Source organism: Delphinus delphis, chromosome 7 (assembly GCF_949987515.2).
Source record: "Delphinus delphis chromosome 7, mDelDel1.2, whole genome shotgun sequence".
Taxonomy (NCBI): domain Eukaryota; kingdom Metazoa; phylum Chordata; class Mammalia; order Artiodactyla; family Delphinidae; genus Delphinus; species Delphinus delphis.
Genome location: NC_082689.1, coordinates 65,417,213 through 65,434,383, shown reverse-complemented (window position 1 = coordinate 65,434,383; position 17,171 = coordinate 65,417,213). Strand labels below are relative to the sequence as shown.

Sequence of the window (17,171 nt, the reverse complement as noted above, 5' to 3'; positions counted from 1 at the left end):
TCATCTTTGGCTTTTGGTATATCAACATCCTAAGCACTCTTGGGCTACATAACCTGGAAAGTGTTATAAATATATAAATGAATAAATCTTCTTTGAGTAGTTAACCAATCAACAAGACCAAATAATTATGCAGCTTAAATGACAACTTCTGAAACTTCAACATTTACAGTTATATTAATTTCCATCTTTCCTATGTATTTTCGTATCTCCAACTTTCTAATGAGATTGGCAAGAAGTTTCCCATTTCCACATGATGTGCTATGATAAATAGTAATTTTACTGAGAAATGGATGGTAGTACATGCCTTATAGTGTTGTTATAATTTAAATAAAATCAGTTAGCACTCTATAAATATTCATAAATATTTAAGTGAAGATATAGAAGTGTGCTGGAGAAGAATACTTTTCATTTTCTAATAATGGTATTAATTAAAGGAAAATGAACCTGAGAAATATGGGGTGTGACAAGGAGTGAAAATGATTCTCGGAAACAAAGATGCCTGCACTAGAAACTAGAAGGACTTTGAATAATTGAAACTTAATTCCTTTTAGAAGGCCAATTTGATAAGTTATTGCAGAGAGCGGCTGCCAAGCCAGAAGAGGTCTGGGAGATAAGATGGTGTCAGAGACTATGGGGACCTGGAAAAAGATATTCTCTGCCCTTCCCCATGCCAGTGAATGAACTAAAACGATTCTCTAGTGAGGTCCAATGCAAGTGGCTCACAGTGCAGATGTGATCTCTATAGATGTAGCTTTGAATTAAATGATAGCTCCTACTAACACATTATGCTGCTCGCAAATGAAGACAGTAAGACTGTATCCCGTAGGGTATACATTTTAAAAGCTAAGTGAACAGCAGTATCTGCCCTTCTTTGAATATGACCCTTCTCCCCCACCACCCTGTGTTTATAAAGTTGCAAAATGTTCACAATTCAAACTGGTGGTTTTTTCCTTTGTTCTTTTAGTCCAACTCAATTATATATGCTATAATACGTTGCAGAAATGGACTGACAAGAATCTTAAAATTTTAGCAAGCAAGAAAGTAATTTAGCACTCTTCTAGTCCCATCTTATATTTTAAATATGATAAAGTCCAGGAGAGTTTGGTGATTTCTCCAATAACACACATAGATTTTAAAAATGTAGTTTTCTTCAATATGCTTTTCATCACCCCATGCTGCTTGCTTATTAATGGACAGACTATTATAATTATATTATCTGTTGTTTACTAAGTGCTTACTATATATGGGCATTATTCTATGCACTATTGAACTATTTTTCTCAATCTTTCTTTTCTATCTCCTCTAAGAAATAGATACAAGTTTATCCTCATTTACAGACGAGGAAACTGAAGCTTAGAAAGTTTAAGAAACTTGATCAGCAGCAGAAAATCAGGAGCAAGGAATGCTATAGCTAGGATTGAATGGGTAATCTAACTTGGGAACTTCAGCACTGCTTCACTTCCTTATCAACAATGCCATCAATCAACAATAAGAAATCATGATATTAAAACAACTTACTTCTTTGCTGCTTCCATCACCTGACTTGCTCTGAATCTCCTTATTGTTCAGATTTTCTATATCAGATTCTTCTGACGCAATCGGTACAGTTTCTGAGACACTGGGACTGGGGATAAGTGACTGACTCCCATTTTCGGTCATTGTGTTTTTCTCTGTGCCACTGCTTTTTTCCTTATCCTTGAGGAATTCTTGGGTGTTGCTCAATTCAGAGAGAGTATGGTCAGAAATATTCTCTTTAACATATATATCACTTACATTGTCCATTGTTTCCTCTGGAACATTTTGGTTTTTGCATAATATTTTAGAAAGCACATAATTTATTCCTTTTTTAATCCTCGCCATTGCACGCTGGAGATTTTTTGCTTCATCATTCTCTTCAGTTGTTGCAGCCTTGTATGAACTAAATGAGCTGACCAATGCCAGAAACAGGTAAAGTATCTGAATGAGGAAGTAAATGAGGTTAAATGCATCTCATTTTTTTGTTTCCTTTCAAACAACAACGACAAAATAATCTTTTAAAAAAGCGGACCTGAGATTTGAAAACAGCATACACACTGCAATGCTATTTAGGCTATTCAGTTTTTGCTCATCTACAGTGGGCCAGGTGCTGTGTTAGTGGTTTGTAAAGCCAGAACTCATCTCAAGGTCACACTATTCTATGAAATATCATTTGTTTCTCTTTTACAGATGAAAACCACAAAGCTTACAGATGCTAAGTATCAAAGATCACAGAGGTTGAACATAAGTCTGTCTTATTCCAAAGTTTGTTTTTCTCACTAAACCAGGCTAACTCTCCCAAAGTGAGAAAATGATTTGCTACTCCAGGTGGCTGACTTCACTTTAGCCCTAACCCAGGAAGATGTGTAATGACATCTTCATGGGTCTGCAAACCCATGAGGAATCTCATGGGGAGAGAGCTATCCCTGGTTCTGAAGCCCACATCTAACTTTCCTTGTGACGTGCAAGCACAGGGATTGGGTAGGTTAACTGATTCTCTGTGATAATAAATTTGGTCAAATAAGAAAGAGATGAGTGATGGAAGAATCATTCCTAATATTTGCAAGTTATTTTGAATTCGAGGATAGTGTGTATTTCGACCTTTACCATCACTGAGAAATAAGATCAAGGCATGTACATTTTGCAGAGAATCAGATTTTTATTTTGTTTGTTGTTGTAGGGTATAGATTATAATTTTAGATTCTAGTGTTGGAGATTTATGTTGATTATTCTCTTAGACTTAAAGTAGTAATTTGAGCATTTTGTCTATTCTGGCAGTTTTCTCTCCTCTCTTCAGATATTTGAGTTTCTGAAGATTTAATTTACTTTATGCTTTGCCTATTATTTTTAAAGGGAAAGGTTCAAATGTTACACATTATGTGTAATAATATGTATATAACTTACATAACATTTTCCTGCTTGTATTTCTGATTTCTTCATATATTAAGATCTACTTTTAAAAATACTTATACTGAAAATTTATGTGTACATAAAATAAAATAGCTAAGTAGATGAAGATCTGCAGCATTCATTTGTTAAAATATCTTTCAGAATTTTGGATCTATGTGAAGAGGTGAATTCTCAAGCGCTCTGATAATTACTGTTTCTCATGCGCATATACACCTAAAATATTATGAAGTACCCACCAAATCGTGTTCATTTCTAATGAATTACTTTTACTTCTCAATACCCAGATATTTTTTAACACTTAGGAATAGAGAAAGCTCAAATGAGACTCACTCATGGAAAAATCAAAATATTGTTGCAGTTAATAAAGTCATCAAATAAATCATCTTAATCGTAACCATAGTTTTGGTGTAGCAATAAAACAGAGGGTATAAGATGGCTCAGCACTGGAAATTTCTTGCAGGTAAGATCATCTGAACAACTAACATATATTTTCTATAACCTACAATTACAGAATCTCAATGGAAAAAAAAAAACTGAAAAGACAGTAATTGAATGCCAATATCCCCAGAATAGTTTGATTTTCTCCCACTAGTGTCCCATTTTGATATTAAGGCTTACTTACAGATAATCTGGGCAGGGGCTCCATGGCCCTTGTAGGAACTAGACTATTAGCATCTCTATCATTCTCAAAGGACAAAGGGAAAGACCAAGTATAATTTAAGGTAGTTGGTTGTTTTTTTTTCCTTTGTTTGGTTAAGTATTGTCCACAGTGAGAAAAATGAAAAGGGTGTTTAGTAAGAATTTCATGACTATAAGCTTCATATGAGTAGAAACCATGTTTTCTCTTAAATAGACAACCAGCACAATGCTAGGCACAAAGTACATGATAAAAAATATTTGTTGAAAAATTAATTAAGTATGGAATGAATGAAAGAATAGATTTTTGTGTCAGGATTTGGAGAACGAAAAATTATGCTACAGCAACTGTATATTTAAGAGCTTACAATGTAAGATTTCTTATATCTTAGACACACACACACTTCCCCCTATATATATATATATATATATATATATATATATATATATATATATATATATATATATATACAGCAAGAGCGTTAAAAGGCTGAAAATCAAGTTCAAAATGCTCTGGAACTGTGATCTAAAGAAAGAACTTTATAACACTGTAAAATGCTACTGCTTTGTTTAAGTGCGCTCTGAATTAAAAATAGCCTAGTCTCCTAAAAGATTAATAGGAGGACTCATGATCCCTTCCTTCATGGAGCCTACAGTTTAATAAGGAAGATAGACAAGTACATGAACAATTAAACATAATGTCAATGTGTGCATATGACAGGAGTATGCCCAGGGTAAACAGAAGCAATGAGGAAATGTGCTGATACAATGGAGTCTAACCTGTGATTTTTTTCCCCACCTTTTGGGAGATGTGCTTGACCTCTATGACTTAGGAATAAAACGTAAATATTGAATCTCTTTTTTTTCCTGTAAGAAGAATTTTGTCTTATAAGCCATTTTTTTCTTGAAGAAGTAAAAGGTAATATCACTCCAATTACTGGAAATTTAAAAGTGAAAGTACTTCCTCTTAGTTAATGCATAACAGTTTTATAGATCAGTGGTTTTCCAACTTTGCTGCACAATTTAATCAAATGAGGATTTAAAAAAAATCGTGATGACCAGGTTATGTCCACATACCAATAAAATCAGAATCTCTGGGAATGAATCCAAGACATTAGTTTATTTTTATTAGTTCCCCTGGTAATTCCAACGTGCAGTCAAATTTGACAACCAGTGCTACATTTAAGTGCTTCTTAAAATTTAATGTGCATACAGATCACTTGGGGATATTGTTAAAATATAGATTCTGATTCCACAGGTCTGGGATGGGATCTGAGAGTCTTCATTAATAACTATCTCAAATAAAACCAAAGCTACTTTGAGTAGCAGGTTATAACCAGTGCTATCCAATGGAGATATGATGCATATCACATATGCAATTTTCCAGTAGGCACACTAAAAGTGTAAACAAAAACAGGTGAAATTAATTTTACTAATATATTTTATTCAACTAAATGTATCAAAATACTATAATTAAAATACATTCGATATAAAAATTATTAATGAAATCATTTACATTCTTTTTTGGGAGGTAAGACTTCAAATTCAGTGGGTATTTTACACTTATGACACATCTCAAAGTGGACCACTCATATTTTAACTGATCAATGGCCACATGTGGCTAGAGGCCACCATATCAGATAGCACGGTTATAGACCACTGGCTTCCATAAGTCCACATTGTGAAAATGCCAGACTACAATACATCAGTTTTTCAAGGAAAATTTTAAAGCATGGATTACTTACCAATAAGTTTCCAACTAAAATCACCATCATGTAAAAAGGAATACAACTGAATTGGCCTGCTACCTTAAAGCAATCCCATAAAGTTTCTATCCACTCTCCACAGAGAATCCGGAATACATTCAGGAAGGAGTGGAGGAAATCATGCATGTGCCAGTGTGGAAGTTGACAGTCTTCATCTATGTTGCAGACGTATATTTTGTAATTTGAACCAAACAGCTTCAGGCCAAGCACAGCAGAAAAGAATATGAATGTGAACAACAGCAGGACCAAGTCTTTCAGGGCCATCACTGAGTTACCAAGAGTCAGCAGCAAAATCTTGAAAGTTGGCCAATATCTCCCCAATTTGAAAATTTGCAACTGATAGAGCAATGTAAAACCCAGAATAAGAAAAAAACAACAAAAAATCTGGTCACTATTCATTACGATGTACATTAAAATTTTTTATCAGCATTATACACATATACATATGTAGTCTTTAATGTAATATTCAGTTTTGAGCATTATTAATACTAAGCACTGAAAATTCAGTTTATGTATAATTCTTAATACATCTTACATATTCTATAGTTTATTACTGTAAATCCATGTATATTTTCTTCTATTGATCTGTCAATTCCCATTCAATATTACACTATTATAATTATTCTAGTTTTATGTTTTAATATCTGGTAAAGCAAGTATCCATTCTTTGCTTTGTTTTTCACAGTGTATTGAATATTTTCCCACATTTTGACATATAGATGATGCTGGAAAAGTCTTCAGCTTCCATTGAATTCCATTGACAGTTCTATTGTGTATTTACCTTTAAAAATAACATGGAAGACCAAACATAACATGCTAGGTTTAGTCTGAATATTTCATTTCTTTTCACCAGATTAAAAAAATTTTATTTATATGGCACAAAATCACCTTAATATTTGGGTCATCTAAAATCCATATATTATTTTTATATGTGCTATACCTTCCTCAACATTTTCTGGTATATAGTTGGCTTTCTGGACTCAGGGGTAGGACTTAACATTTATCCATGTAAAACTTAATCATCTTAGGGCTTCCCTGGTGGCGTAGTGGTTGAGAATCTGCCTGCCAATGCAGGGGACACGGGTTCGAGCCCTGGTCTGAGAAGATCCCACATGCCGCGGAGCAATTAGGCCCGTGAGCCACAACTACTGAGCCTGCGCGTCTGGAGCTTGTGCTCCGCAACTAGAGAGGCCGCTATAGAGAAAGGCCCACGCACCGTGATGAAGAGTGGTCCCTGCTTGCCGCAACTAGAGAAAGCCCTCGCACAGAAACGAAGACCCAACACAGCCAAAAAATAAATAAATAAACGTAATCATCTTAGATTCAGTCCATTACTAGTCTTTCAGATATTTTAATACTACCTTTTATTACATTGTCTGTATTTCCCAGTCTTGTTTCATCCATAAATTTGATAAATACAGCTTTTATATTTTTCTCTTACTCATTAGACAAGCCTATGGATAAAGATTTAAGATAGGATTCTGAAGAATTATTTGGATAAGATCAAATCTACTTAATTGTTCTTGATATCTGCTACATTCCTTCAACTTGTTACCAAGAATGAGACAATATATTATTTATCAAATGCCCAACATTTCTATAAATATCATTCTAATAACATTATTTCTTTGCCTAGTTTTCTGATGCTTTTACTACCACCTACATTGCAGGCATATAGTGATTCTGACTTGATAATTTTCTAATAACATTTTATTGGCCTGACCGTTCTTCTTTTACAAAGTTTTCTACCCTACATTTAGAAATACTCACCTGATTCTTTAGTTACACACTGGCATTCTGCTTCTGGGACTCTTTATTATCCTGCTTCTCAAAACTGACCCAGTATTCCTGACCCTGCTTTCTAAAACTGTATCTCAAATTTGCTGTATATATGGCGTATTTCCTTTAATGCCTGAGCCAAACAACAGCATTGGAGACTACTTACTCTTTTCTGGGTTACTTTCTAAGCTTGTTACATATGAATCAGTTCATTTACTACCTCCAGTATACCAAAAGGATAGGTATTACTATTCTTCCCACTTCACGTCTGAGGAAACTGAGATGAATTTTTATAAAATAAAATTTAGGTCTTGGATTCTACTTACCACCCTGAATGATCGTAAAACAGCCAGTCCATGACAATGTGTTACATAAAGTTCTACTAAACCATGGAACACAATTAGGCTATCATAAATGTTCCAGCCTACTTGGAAATACCCATATGGATGCATGGCAATTATTTTAAAAATCATTTCTGCTGTGAAAATTCCAATAAACACCTAAATAAAGCAAAACATAGAGATGAGAATATAATTCCAGTAGCTCTGTCAGAACCCTCACACGCAGAAACTGTAAATTTTCACTGCCACCTTTTTCATATTTCCTCTGTCAAGATCTGATTAGTTTCAGAGTCTGTATTACAAGTACAGGCTCATAGCTTTTGTTTGACAATCTAATGTCAAACATCGTGTAATCTTCAATTACTTTAATAAAAGTCATCCTGGAAGAAAACAAAAGAATACTTGAGAGTGAAAATCTTTTCATTTTGAATAGTTCCTTTTGGGCTAAAGAGTACATATTAAGATATTTAATTTTTAAAAGTGTAAAAGAAATTTTTCAAAAGTATATATGATCCAGAAAAAAAGCAAACCCATGGAAATTGTCCTTTGAAAACTACACTGGCAGAACTAACTAAATTACTGTTTTGGTATCAAGTAAATGTATAGTTCAAAATTGGTAGCAGTTGGCTGTTTGTATTAGTATCAAGTAACTAAACAACAATAAAAGCAAACGAAATTAAACAATATATATTTGCTTGAATGTGACTTGTTTTTAAACTCATAGAAATCTTTCTCTTTTGTATTGTATGTGGAAAGAAAAGATAGGCAAATCTCAAAAATACCTTGCCAAAAGGATAAGCTCCAGTCTAAGATTAGGTGCAGTTGTAACAGAATTCAAAATTCAGATGTCAGTGAAGGACTTGTGTCTGTTATTTCACCTCTGCCCTACCTTGATCTAGGGGCTACCATACCAAAAGAGGGGATATTTGAGAAGGGAGAGGAAATAAATAATTTCTACTTAACCTGACTGCCATGCAGCTAGCTAGAAGTATTAAATTTAAACGGACTCTAGCTATAAATCTATTCAATGATAAGAATATTCACAAAGCAGGGCTGGGGGAGGTGAGGTGAGAAAGCATGAACACAGTACTTCATCTCATACTCATATAATGCATTTGCAACATTTTGGAGTTATAAAATAAAATAGCAGGGATAATGATGACTAAAGAAAAGTTGAAATTGCAAAAGAAAATAATGTATAATGAGAGCCTTACCTGGTTTTCAATGTTGAGAATATTGTTCGTTTCTAAACTCATTGGGTAGTGTTCTAAGGCCAAAAAATGTACATTTAGAATTATGCATATGGTAAGGAAAAGATCGGTAAATGGGTCCATTATAATCATATGGACAAACTCTTTCAACTTTAACCAACAAGGAGAACAATTCCAGATCAAGAAAGTTTTAGCAAATCTATACCAACAAAATGGGCATCTCTTCCTGGATTTTCTAAGTTCTGAAATGAAAGAATAGAAAAGTTATGCATTAGCTAATTGTTTATTTAAGCTCTAACTAGTAGAAATTTTTGACTTTTGCATGCAAAGGGAGGTTTGAAACTAGACTTCTGATTTTGTATTAGCAAATAGAAATATTTTGTATTAATAAAAATCTGAGCAAAGTAAATTTCTTCTATTTTGTTCATGCTTTCAAGTTAGACAAATGAAAATGAGACAAATTACGTATTAGAATCAAAACATAGGAGTACCTCTCAAGAAAAACAAATATGGAATATAACTGAGAGTATATTTATAATTTTAGATTTACATGCTTTACAAAATAATGTCTTTCAATATTGTCTATAATAATGATTACTAGTTATATATATTTAAAAAGCAGAGACAAGTATAAAAAGGACCTTAATAGGTTAATGTTATATACACCAAACTGTATTTTTAGTTACAAGGTAATACTTCATGTTGTTTTCAGTGTTAAACAAAGAAAATACCTTGGTACTCTTTGGTTCCTTTTCCAGTGTCTAAAACACTATGCTTATGAAATTTTAAAGTATTGTTTATCCTAATAGTCTCATGTTATTCCTTAAATTTTAGTTACTATCATCTAAAATTCTGAAGAAATTGGAGGATTTCCTTAAAAGTGAGTCATATGGGGACTTCCCTGGTGGCGCAGTGGTTAAGAATCCTCCTGCCAATGCAGGACACACGGGTTTGAGCCCTGGTCTGGGAAGATCCCACATGCCACAGAGCAACTAAGCCCATGTGCCACAACTACTGAGCCTCTGTGCCACAACTACTGAAGGCTGTGCACCTAGAGCCCATGCTCCACAACAAAGAGAAGCCACCACAATGAGAAGCTCACCACAACGAAGAGTAGCCCCCGCTCGCTGCAACTAGAGAAAGTCCGCGGGCAGCAACAAAAAACCAACACAGCCAATAAATAAATAAATAAATAAATAATTTAAAAAAAAAGTGAATCATATGAATGGTACCTTCCATAGTGTCTAAATATTTTTTACTTTACCTTCTTTATGTCTGATAGTAGCATCATCCAACATATCCAAAGAAGTAATCATAGAAGTTGATGATCTTTTCTTCATTTCTATTTCTGTAGTCTTGGTCTAAAAAGAAATTTGATGAATCTAATACTGGCTTCTCCCCTTTGTATATCTAAGACAATAACTATAAGACGGCTTATAACCTTCTTTAAAATGCTGATTCTTTCTTCCAAAAGCCTTTCTGTGTTCCATAATTTGCCACTCTTTACACTATAGATATTATTAAACTGACTTAGGATTATTTGGAAAATGAATGTGTACTACTTGCAACTCAACAAAATCATTTTATATTATGAGGTCAACTATAAAAGGAGAAAATCAGAGAATGATAATGGTATTACCCATATTTGACAAAGAATTCAGTGTACAGTTTAGAATTATTGTGGAATATGCAGTTGGCAAACATGCTACTGGACAATAACACCTTACATTTCTCTAACACCTTACATTTTTTACTTGAGGATATGTTAACTACGACTTTGTAAACTCTCTTGATAAAATCAATTATTTGGTGTTGAGATGATGAAACATGTCTCATGTAATATCAGGTAATAGAATGAATTTTAAAGGATATTTTTGGTTAGAACAAATTTGATACTTCCAAAAACGAATCACTTCTTTCTGTCCCTCATGACTCTTGAGTAACGGTTTTAAGACACCCTTTGTTTTGCTGATGTGGTTACCGAGTTAAAAAGAACCCTTGCATTGGAAAGGCACTCAAAACTCCTCGGCTTCGATGCAGATGTTACAAGTTCTACACATTCATGATTATCACAAGTATGGCCCCAGATGTTTCTAGTGACCATGTATAAATTTTGTATTTGAATTTAAACAGTAAGAAACTGGCAATGGGTAGATGACATTGCACCATAGAGCCCCCAACAGTTTTTACACTTGGCACACACAAAGAATAATAATATTTGTATGCTTGTTAATTTGGTAAATAGGTGAGCCTAATAGGTGAAATAAATAGTAAATAAATTTAAATAGGTGAGGCAGCTTTTGAATAGAGATAACTGGCATGGTCCTGCTGCTGCCCTAACACTGAGGGGATTCATGGTTGAGGCTCACTGATAACCCATACCCAGAACACCTTGGCTGGCAGGTTCTGCTGTGGTCTATCTGAAGTCCCAGAGTAGATATCAAGGGAATCATCACATTCATCTCACTCAGTAGGAGTCAAGTCCTTCTAATTTAAATACTAGAGCTAGAGGAGGTAAAAACCAACTGTACTACATACTGAGTTCCATCAGGAAAATGACAGATTCTTTAGGTCTACAGATCTCTGTTGCCTCACTTTTTTTTTTTTAAACTGAAAAAGTAAGCAAAAGCTCAGGATGTGAAGCTAATTTATTTATTTAAACCAATGCTTATTCCAGAAAGTATTTTCTTTGCTGACTTACAAGGCTACATAAAATATGTGATCATTTATATAACTCCAAATTTCCATGAGTTAAAAACCGACAGAACTATAATTTTTGTTATTAAAGTCTGATAGGAATTTCCCAGGTGTTTCTTCATAAAGATGATACTTTGTCATATCGTGAACAATATCCTCCACTATATTCTTAATACCGAGGAATTACTTCTCATAGAGCTGCTTGTGGTAGTGACGGTGACAATGTTTGATGAATTTACAACAAAGAGCAATCCAGTTAAGATCATCATCTGTGATGTGGGGAGCAGTGGAGCGGGGAGAGTGATAACGTTATTGTTGAGACAGTCAATGCTCATTACTGATTTGGCTTGAACTATGGATATGTTTTAGGATACAAAATGAACAAACCACATATCAGTTTAGTAATTATCTCAATTGAACTTCTCAATAAGTGCCCATACGTTGGCCAACTCCTAAGGATACACCTAGTTTACAATGTAAATTGAAAGGATTATGACTCAAAAATTTTCTTTTTGGAAGTTTAAGAGCTAATGAGGATATATGCCTGAATTTTAGACAATCCAGCATTAAAATTAAACTGGAAGAACGGGCTAGGATTCTTCTCACTGCTGGTTTCAATTTTCTCTGGAGGGGAGATATGAAAAAGGAAGAACCCAGTCATACTCCTGGCATTTAGCAATGAACACCTGAAGTGTTCATCTGGGACCCAGACTTCCTCTCTCTACTGCAACCCCACTGGCCTTTTTAATCCTCTGACTCATCCTGTTCCGTCCCGCCGGAGAGAACGGACTCATTCTTCAGATCTCAGTTCAAGTGCCAAGTCCTCAATAAAAACCTTTTCTGACTCAGAGAAATTCTTTATTACAAGTTTTCAAAGCACTAAGTTTCTCACTTTTATAGCACCTCCCATATTTTCATTTATTTTTTTTAGTGGAGAATAATACTCACCAGGTACCCAATAGGTTGCTTCAACCATTAATGACATTATACTTTCCATTTTTCATGTATTACTCACCCTACTTTTTTCCTGAATTATTTTAAATCAAATTTCAAATATCATAAAATTTCAGAATAAGCTTTTTAAAAAGATAACCACAACACCATTATCACAGTCAGCAAAATTATTAATTCCTTAATATTATCCAAGACCCAGACCATGCTCAATTTTCTTTCATTTCTCAGAAACATTCTATTATAGTTGACTTGTTCCAATCAAAATACAAAATGATATACATTTTTTTTGGTTTGCAGTTCTACTGATTATCATGCTTTTAAATTTATTTAGCCTGTGTAATTTGTTAAAGACACTGAATCACTTATATTGTAGAATTTTCCACATTCTTAATTTGGCAGATTATGTCTTTTTAGTTTAATTTAATGCATTCTTCTCTCTCCTATAGTCTCTGGAAAAAGATGGTTAGATCTAGAGGCATATTAGACTTAGCGTGGATTTTGGCAAGAATATATTGTGGTGTTTTATGTTTCCTATTTCATAACATCAGGAAACATAATGTCTGGTGGTCCTAAAGTTACCATTTATTTTTATAGTTTATCTCCCCATTAGACCATTAGCTTCATGATGATAGACACTGTATTTATATTTATTAATTTTAAAATCTCCAATGCTTAATACAATGCCTAACATACAGAATATTGTCAATAATGTTTAATTATACAGGTGAACTGTAAGGATATCAGTTTAGATGGGCAAAACTTTTTTTAATATTTATATTCCTACAGTTGTATAAATCATTCTTTTCTAAGGTTTTGCCAATAACTGACAATTCATAGGAAAGTTTCACCTACAAACTGTGTAACTGATGAAATAATATTGTTTCAGTGTTGATTCTCCAGAACAGTGATGGTAAAGTGATGAAAAATGGGTTCTCTTTCTCAGTGTTGAGAAATCAATTACCAATAAATATAGATCAAACTTTGTAACTGGAACTTCTCAATAAAGATTAAATTTGAGAATTTGTGAAGACACTAATTATGTGTCTGGCACATAGTTGACACTCAATAAACATTATATACTATTATTATCATTATTATTATTATTACTTTAATTATCCCTAAAAGGGGGACATAGTCAAAGACTTAAAGAATTTTATATTGACAAGTATTCTCCATATGGACGACAGTGCCTTCTTGCAGTTGTCTTCTTGTCTTTCCTATAATTAGCCATTACCATTTTTTCAGTTGCTTAGTATATTCTAAGCAGTGCTAAGTGCTTTACAAATGTTTATTTAATTTGAATCTCACAACAACCTATGACACAGATATTATAATACACACCTTACAGATAAAGAAGCTGAAGTTTAGAAAGGTTAACAGGCTTGGCAAATATCATACATCTATTAAGTGGCTAAAATGGACTTAAATCTATATTTATCTGACTGCAAAACTCTAATTTTAGCCAATATGATCTACTGTTTTCTTATAATGTGAGAATATGAAACACATATGTAATTTCCCAGTAATTCCAACATTGGAATTAGAATCTGTCTAGGGTTAAATCAGGTTGGTCATCTAAAGGGTCCTCAGTATGTTCCATTTTAAATTCTTCACTGTCCAGTGTTTTCTTATGTATAAATAAAAAAGGAAAAGAAAGCACATCTTGTGAAAATAACTTTTATTCTCATTTTCCCAGAAAACTTTTGCATGACAAAATGTTCTAGTACTCTTCCAGGAACAGAAACCTTTTATAATTGAAAGAATTTAATTAAAACCAGAAAGGCTTTATGTGATCCAAATAGCCAAAGGAATGGAGATATTGGGAAATTAGGGAATAATCTAAGTTCTTCATAAGCAGAGCTAATAGGGCATCTCATCTGGAATAAGAGAAGTATTGTGCTCTTGAATGCATTTGTGTGTAGCCCTTGAGATTTGAAATGCCACTTCAAAACAAATTACACATTCAACATATCATTCAGACTACAATCATTCAATCTGAAGGACCTCAGACTCATTTCTAGAGACAGAAAGCTTTTGTAATTTGTTCTTCTGTGACTTCCTCATGGGTGATATGATGGCTATATTTGATAGCTTCTTTTTATACATGTTTTCTTCATACCGTCTGTAATTGATTCATTTTTCAATTGTATGCATTGAAACCTCATAGATACACATATCTATCAATAACTTGTCATTTGGTATGATCCTATATCATATCATTCAGACCTCACTTTGTAGTGGAATGACTTTTCTAGAGCTTCTTTACTGATGACAACTTAATGAAAGGGTTATATAACAGGGAAGTTAACATTTTCCTCTTTTTGGCCCAGCAGGGGCCTTTGGTATTAATGAATTTCTTAGCCAGTCATACTACACATGCCGGAGTGAATCTTTTGCCCTTTACTTTTCCTCAGCTCTTTTTATCTTTTTATGTGAGAGGATCCTGGATATAGCCCCTTTCTATCTTTTGTTTGCTCCGTCAATCTGTCCTTTTTACATCTACTAGAAAATATAGTTCGAGTATTTTTCCTGTGTAGACAATCTTTATTAGCAAGTGTTAAGAGTGCAAAAATAAATATTCCAGAAGGATGGAAAAGAAGGCAGGGCATGGCCCCCCTCCCGCAAGTGAGGGTCCTGTAACTAGGCCAGTGGGGTGGGAGCACTGGACTTGCTTGTGATCACTTTGGGCCAAGCACCCTCCAAAGAACAAGCTTCTTGGCAGGGGGACTGCTCACAACACAGAGGAAGGGAGCAACACCTCAGAAGAGGCATGGGTTCCGTCCCCCTTAGGCTGCTTTGGCTTCTGCCCACTGCACACCTTGACAGCTTCTGGGTGGGGATATTAGGAGACTGAGCTAAACCTATCCCTCTCTAAACCTAAGAGGAGGTGTGAGCTAGCTAGGTCCTGTGGAATATAAGAAAGCTACTTCTGGTTGCTTTCCTAGGTCCTGTTCTTCTTTTCTGCACACTTATGGCACAATTTAGATTTTTAAAGATAATTTTCTACAACTTCTTTAATGTTACTTCTGTCAATACTTTTAGATTCGTGGGCAAAATCTTTTGCTATGAGGCTAAACATCTGAAAATATATTCAAACACAACACTAAGGTCATTGAAAATTAGAGTAAAATTGTATTAAATTTTACTGATCATGGATTTAATTATTCCACAGGTAAAATAACTCCTTAGGTCAGGATGCACAGTGCATTTCCTCTTGAACGAGTTAGAAAGTCAATAAAGTAAAATTTTTTCCTCTTTTTACAACTTCAGTACTATACTTCGATCCATGCTTTTAGTACTTTCTGATTTCTAAATTATGGAAGGCACTGTTACTTTTGAGTTGAACACTGAAATTTTCCAAAGCTAATTCTGATGTGCTGTCTGAAGCAAGTTTAAATTAATAAATTATACCTGCATTAAGAGAAGTCAAGTTCAAAAAAATGTATAATATATCCATAGTTTATCAGCAGTAGTAGTATGCATTTTGGAGCAAAAACAAAATCTTAAACATGTTGGTCACTCTTACCACACCACACTCAGGAAAGAATGTTATGTAGCAAAAGTGAGCCCTCCTATTAAAATCACTTACGATCTTATTATGTACCACACACAGATATTGAGCATCTATTAGAAGACAATATGCTCCAAGAAGATAAACTCTGACTCCAAAAAAGCATTTAAAAAATCTGTACCTCTGCTGCTTTATTTCCTTCTTGAAGTTCCGTTAAAGCCTGCTGAAGCTCCGGCTCAATCTTCTTAGCTTTTTCAGCAGCTCTCTGCTTTTCTTCTTCACAGGAGATAGCAAGTATGCCTAAGAACAAACTTGCCATATAAAAGGCAAACCAAAAACTTATCACAACAAAAAATATCATGTAGACCTTCCCAGAAGCATAAAGGATCTAAGGAAAGGTGGAAAACAGGACAGAGAGGAAACGTTATTTGTCTTCCTGCAATCTGTTATTTTAAAATGAAAAATGAAATTTTGTTATGAAAATAATTTAGTTATAAGTGGAATGTAATCACAAGACAGCTTAAGTACTGGCTCTACCTGGAGAAATAAATGAAAGCTCTTCAATTTAGACATATATGTAAGGTACAAAATATATGGTACAAAACCAGGGAAGAATTTAGTAATTTAATTAATTCAGGCTGAACATCTGACTTTTATGTCTTCATTAACAGAGTAAACATGTTGAAAGGAAAAAACTATCATCTTTCAATAAAGAAAGCTGGACAGTCTAAATATGAAAGATTATTTACTTTGAAGTAGAATCTTTAACTATACGAAGTGTAATAAAGTCAAAGAATGACTGTTTGGAGATTACTTTCCTCTGAACTTTATGGAAACATCACAACGAAGTACAAAATCAGGTCTATTCAAAGGGGTGAGGAACAGGAATATTTTTATATCTGTCGGAATACCTGCTTTGTTGATGAACCTCTAGACAAATCACAAAGGAAAGTTATATCATTCACTTATATGAAGTCATTTGTGGATAGAAAAATACAAAACTGTAGATTTCCAAACTGCGCATTGACTAGCTTTTATTTCATAATAATTACCTAAGATATATCAGAAAACTTTTAAATTTATAAGTAGATATGACAAATCTAAAATATAGTCCACTGATTTATCTTCATTGATTAAAAGTATATGAACAAATTTCAAGAAAACAAATGGGAATAGTTTTAATTTTTAAGTATTCATTTGAATCAATAGACAGGTATTTACAGAAAATACTGTGTTGATATAACAGAGTTAAGAATGTTTACAAATTAATACGACCTTCTAACATTTAGTCAGAAATAATTTCTTATTAATCTATAGTATGTTTTTCTTTAAAGGTATTTTTAATAAACTC

General features: G+C 33.7%; 1 protein-coding gene across 1 annotated transcript in view; it reads right to left on the bottom strand.

The window, feature by feature from the left end:
• Positions 1 to 17,171, bottom strand: part of SCN7A (sodium voltage-gated channel alpha subunit 7) — an 85,680-nt gene that overhangs the window by 26,448 nt on the left and 42,061 nt on the right. Inside the window, exons 10-15 of the mRNA XM_060015685.1 lie at positions 16,002 to 16,208; positions 9,923 to 10,019; positions 8,662 to 8,900; positions 7,433 to 7,606; positions 5,307 to 5,663; positions 1,519 to 1,956 (exon numbers count right to left, since the gene is read on the bottom strand). Coding sequence (XP_059871668.1) covers positions 1,519 to 1,956; positions 5,307 to 5,663; positions 7,433 to 7,606; positions 8,662 to 8,900; positions 9,923 to 10,019; positions 16,002 to 16,208 — 1,512 coding nt within the window. The remainder of the gene's footprint in view (positions 1 to 1,518; positions 1,957 to 5,306; positions 5,664 to 7,432; positions 7,607 to 8,661; positions 8,901 to 9,922; positions 10,020 to 16,001; positions 16,209 to 17,171) is intronic.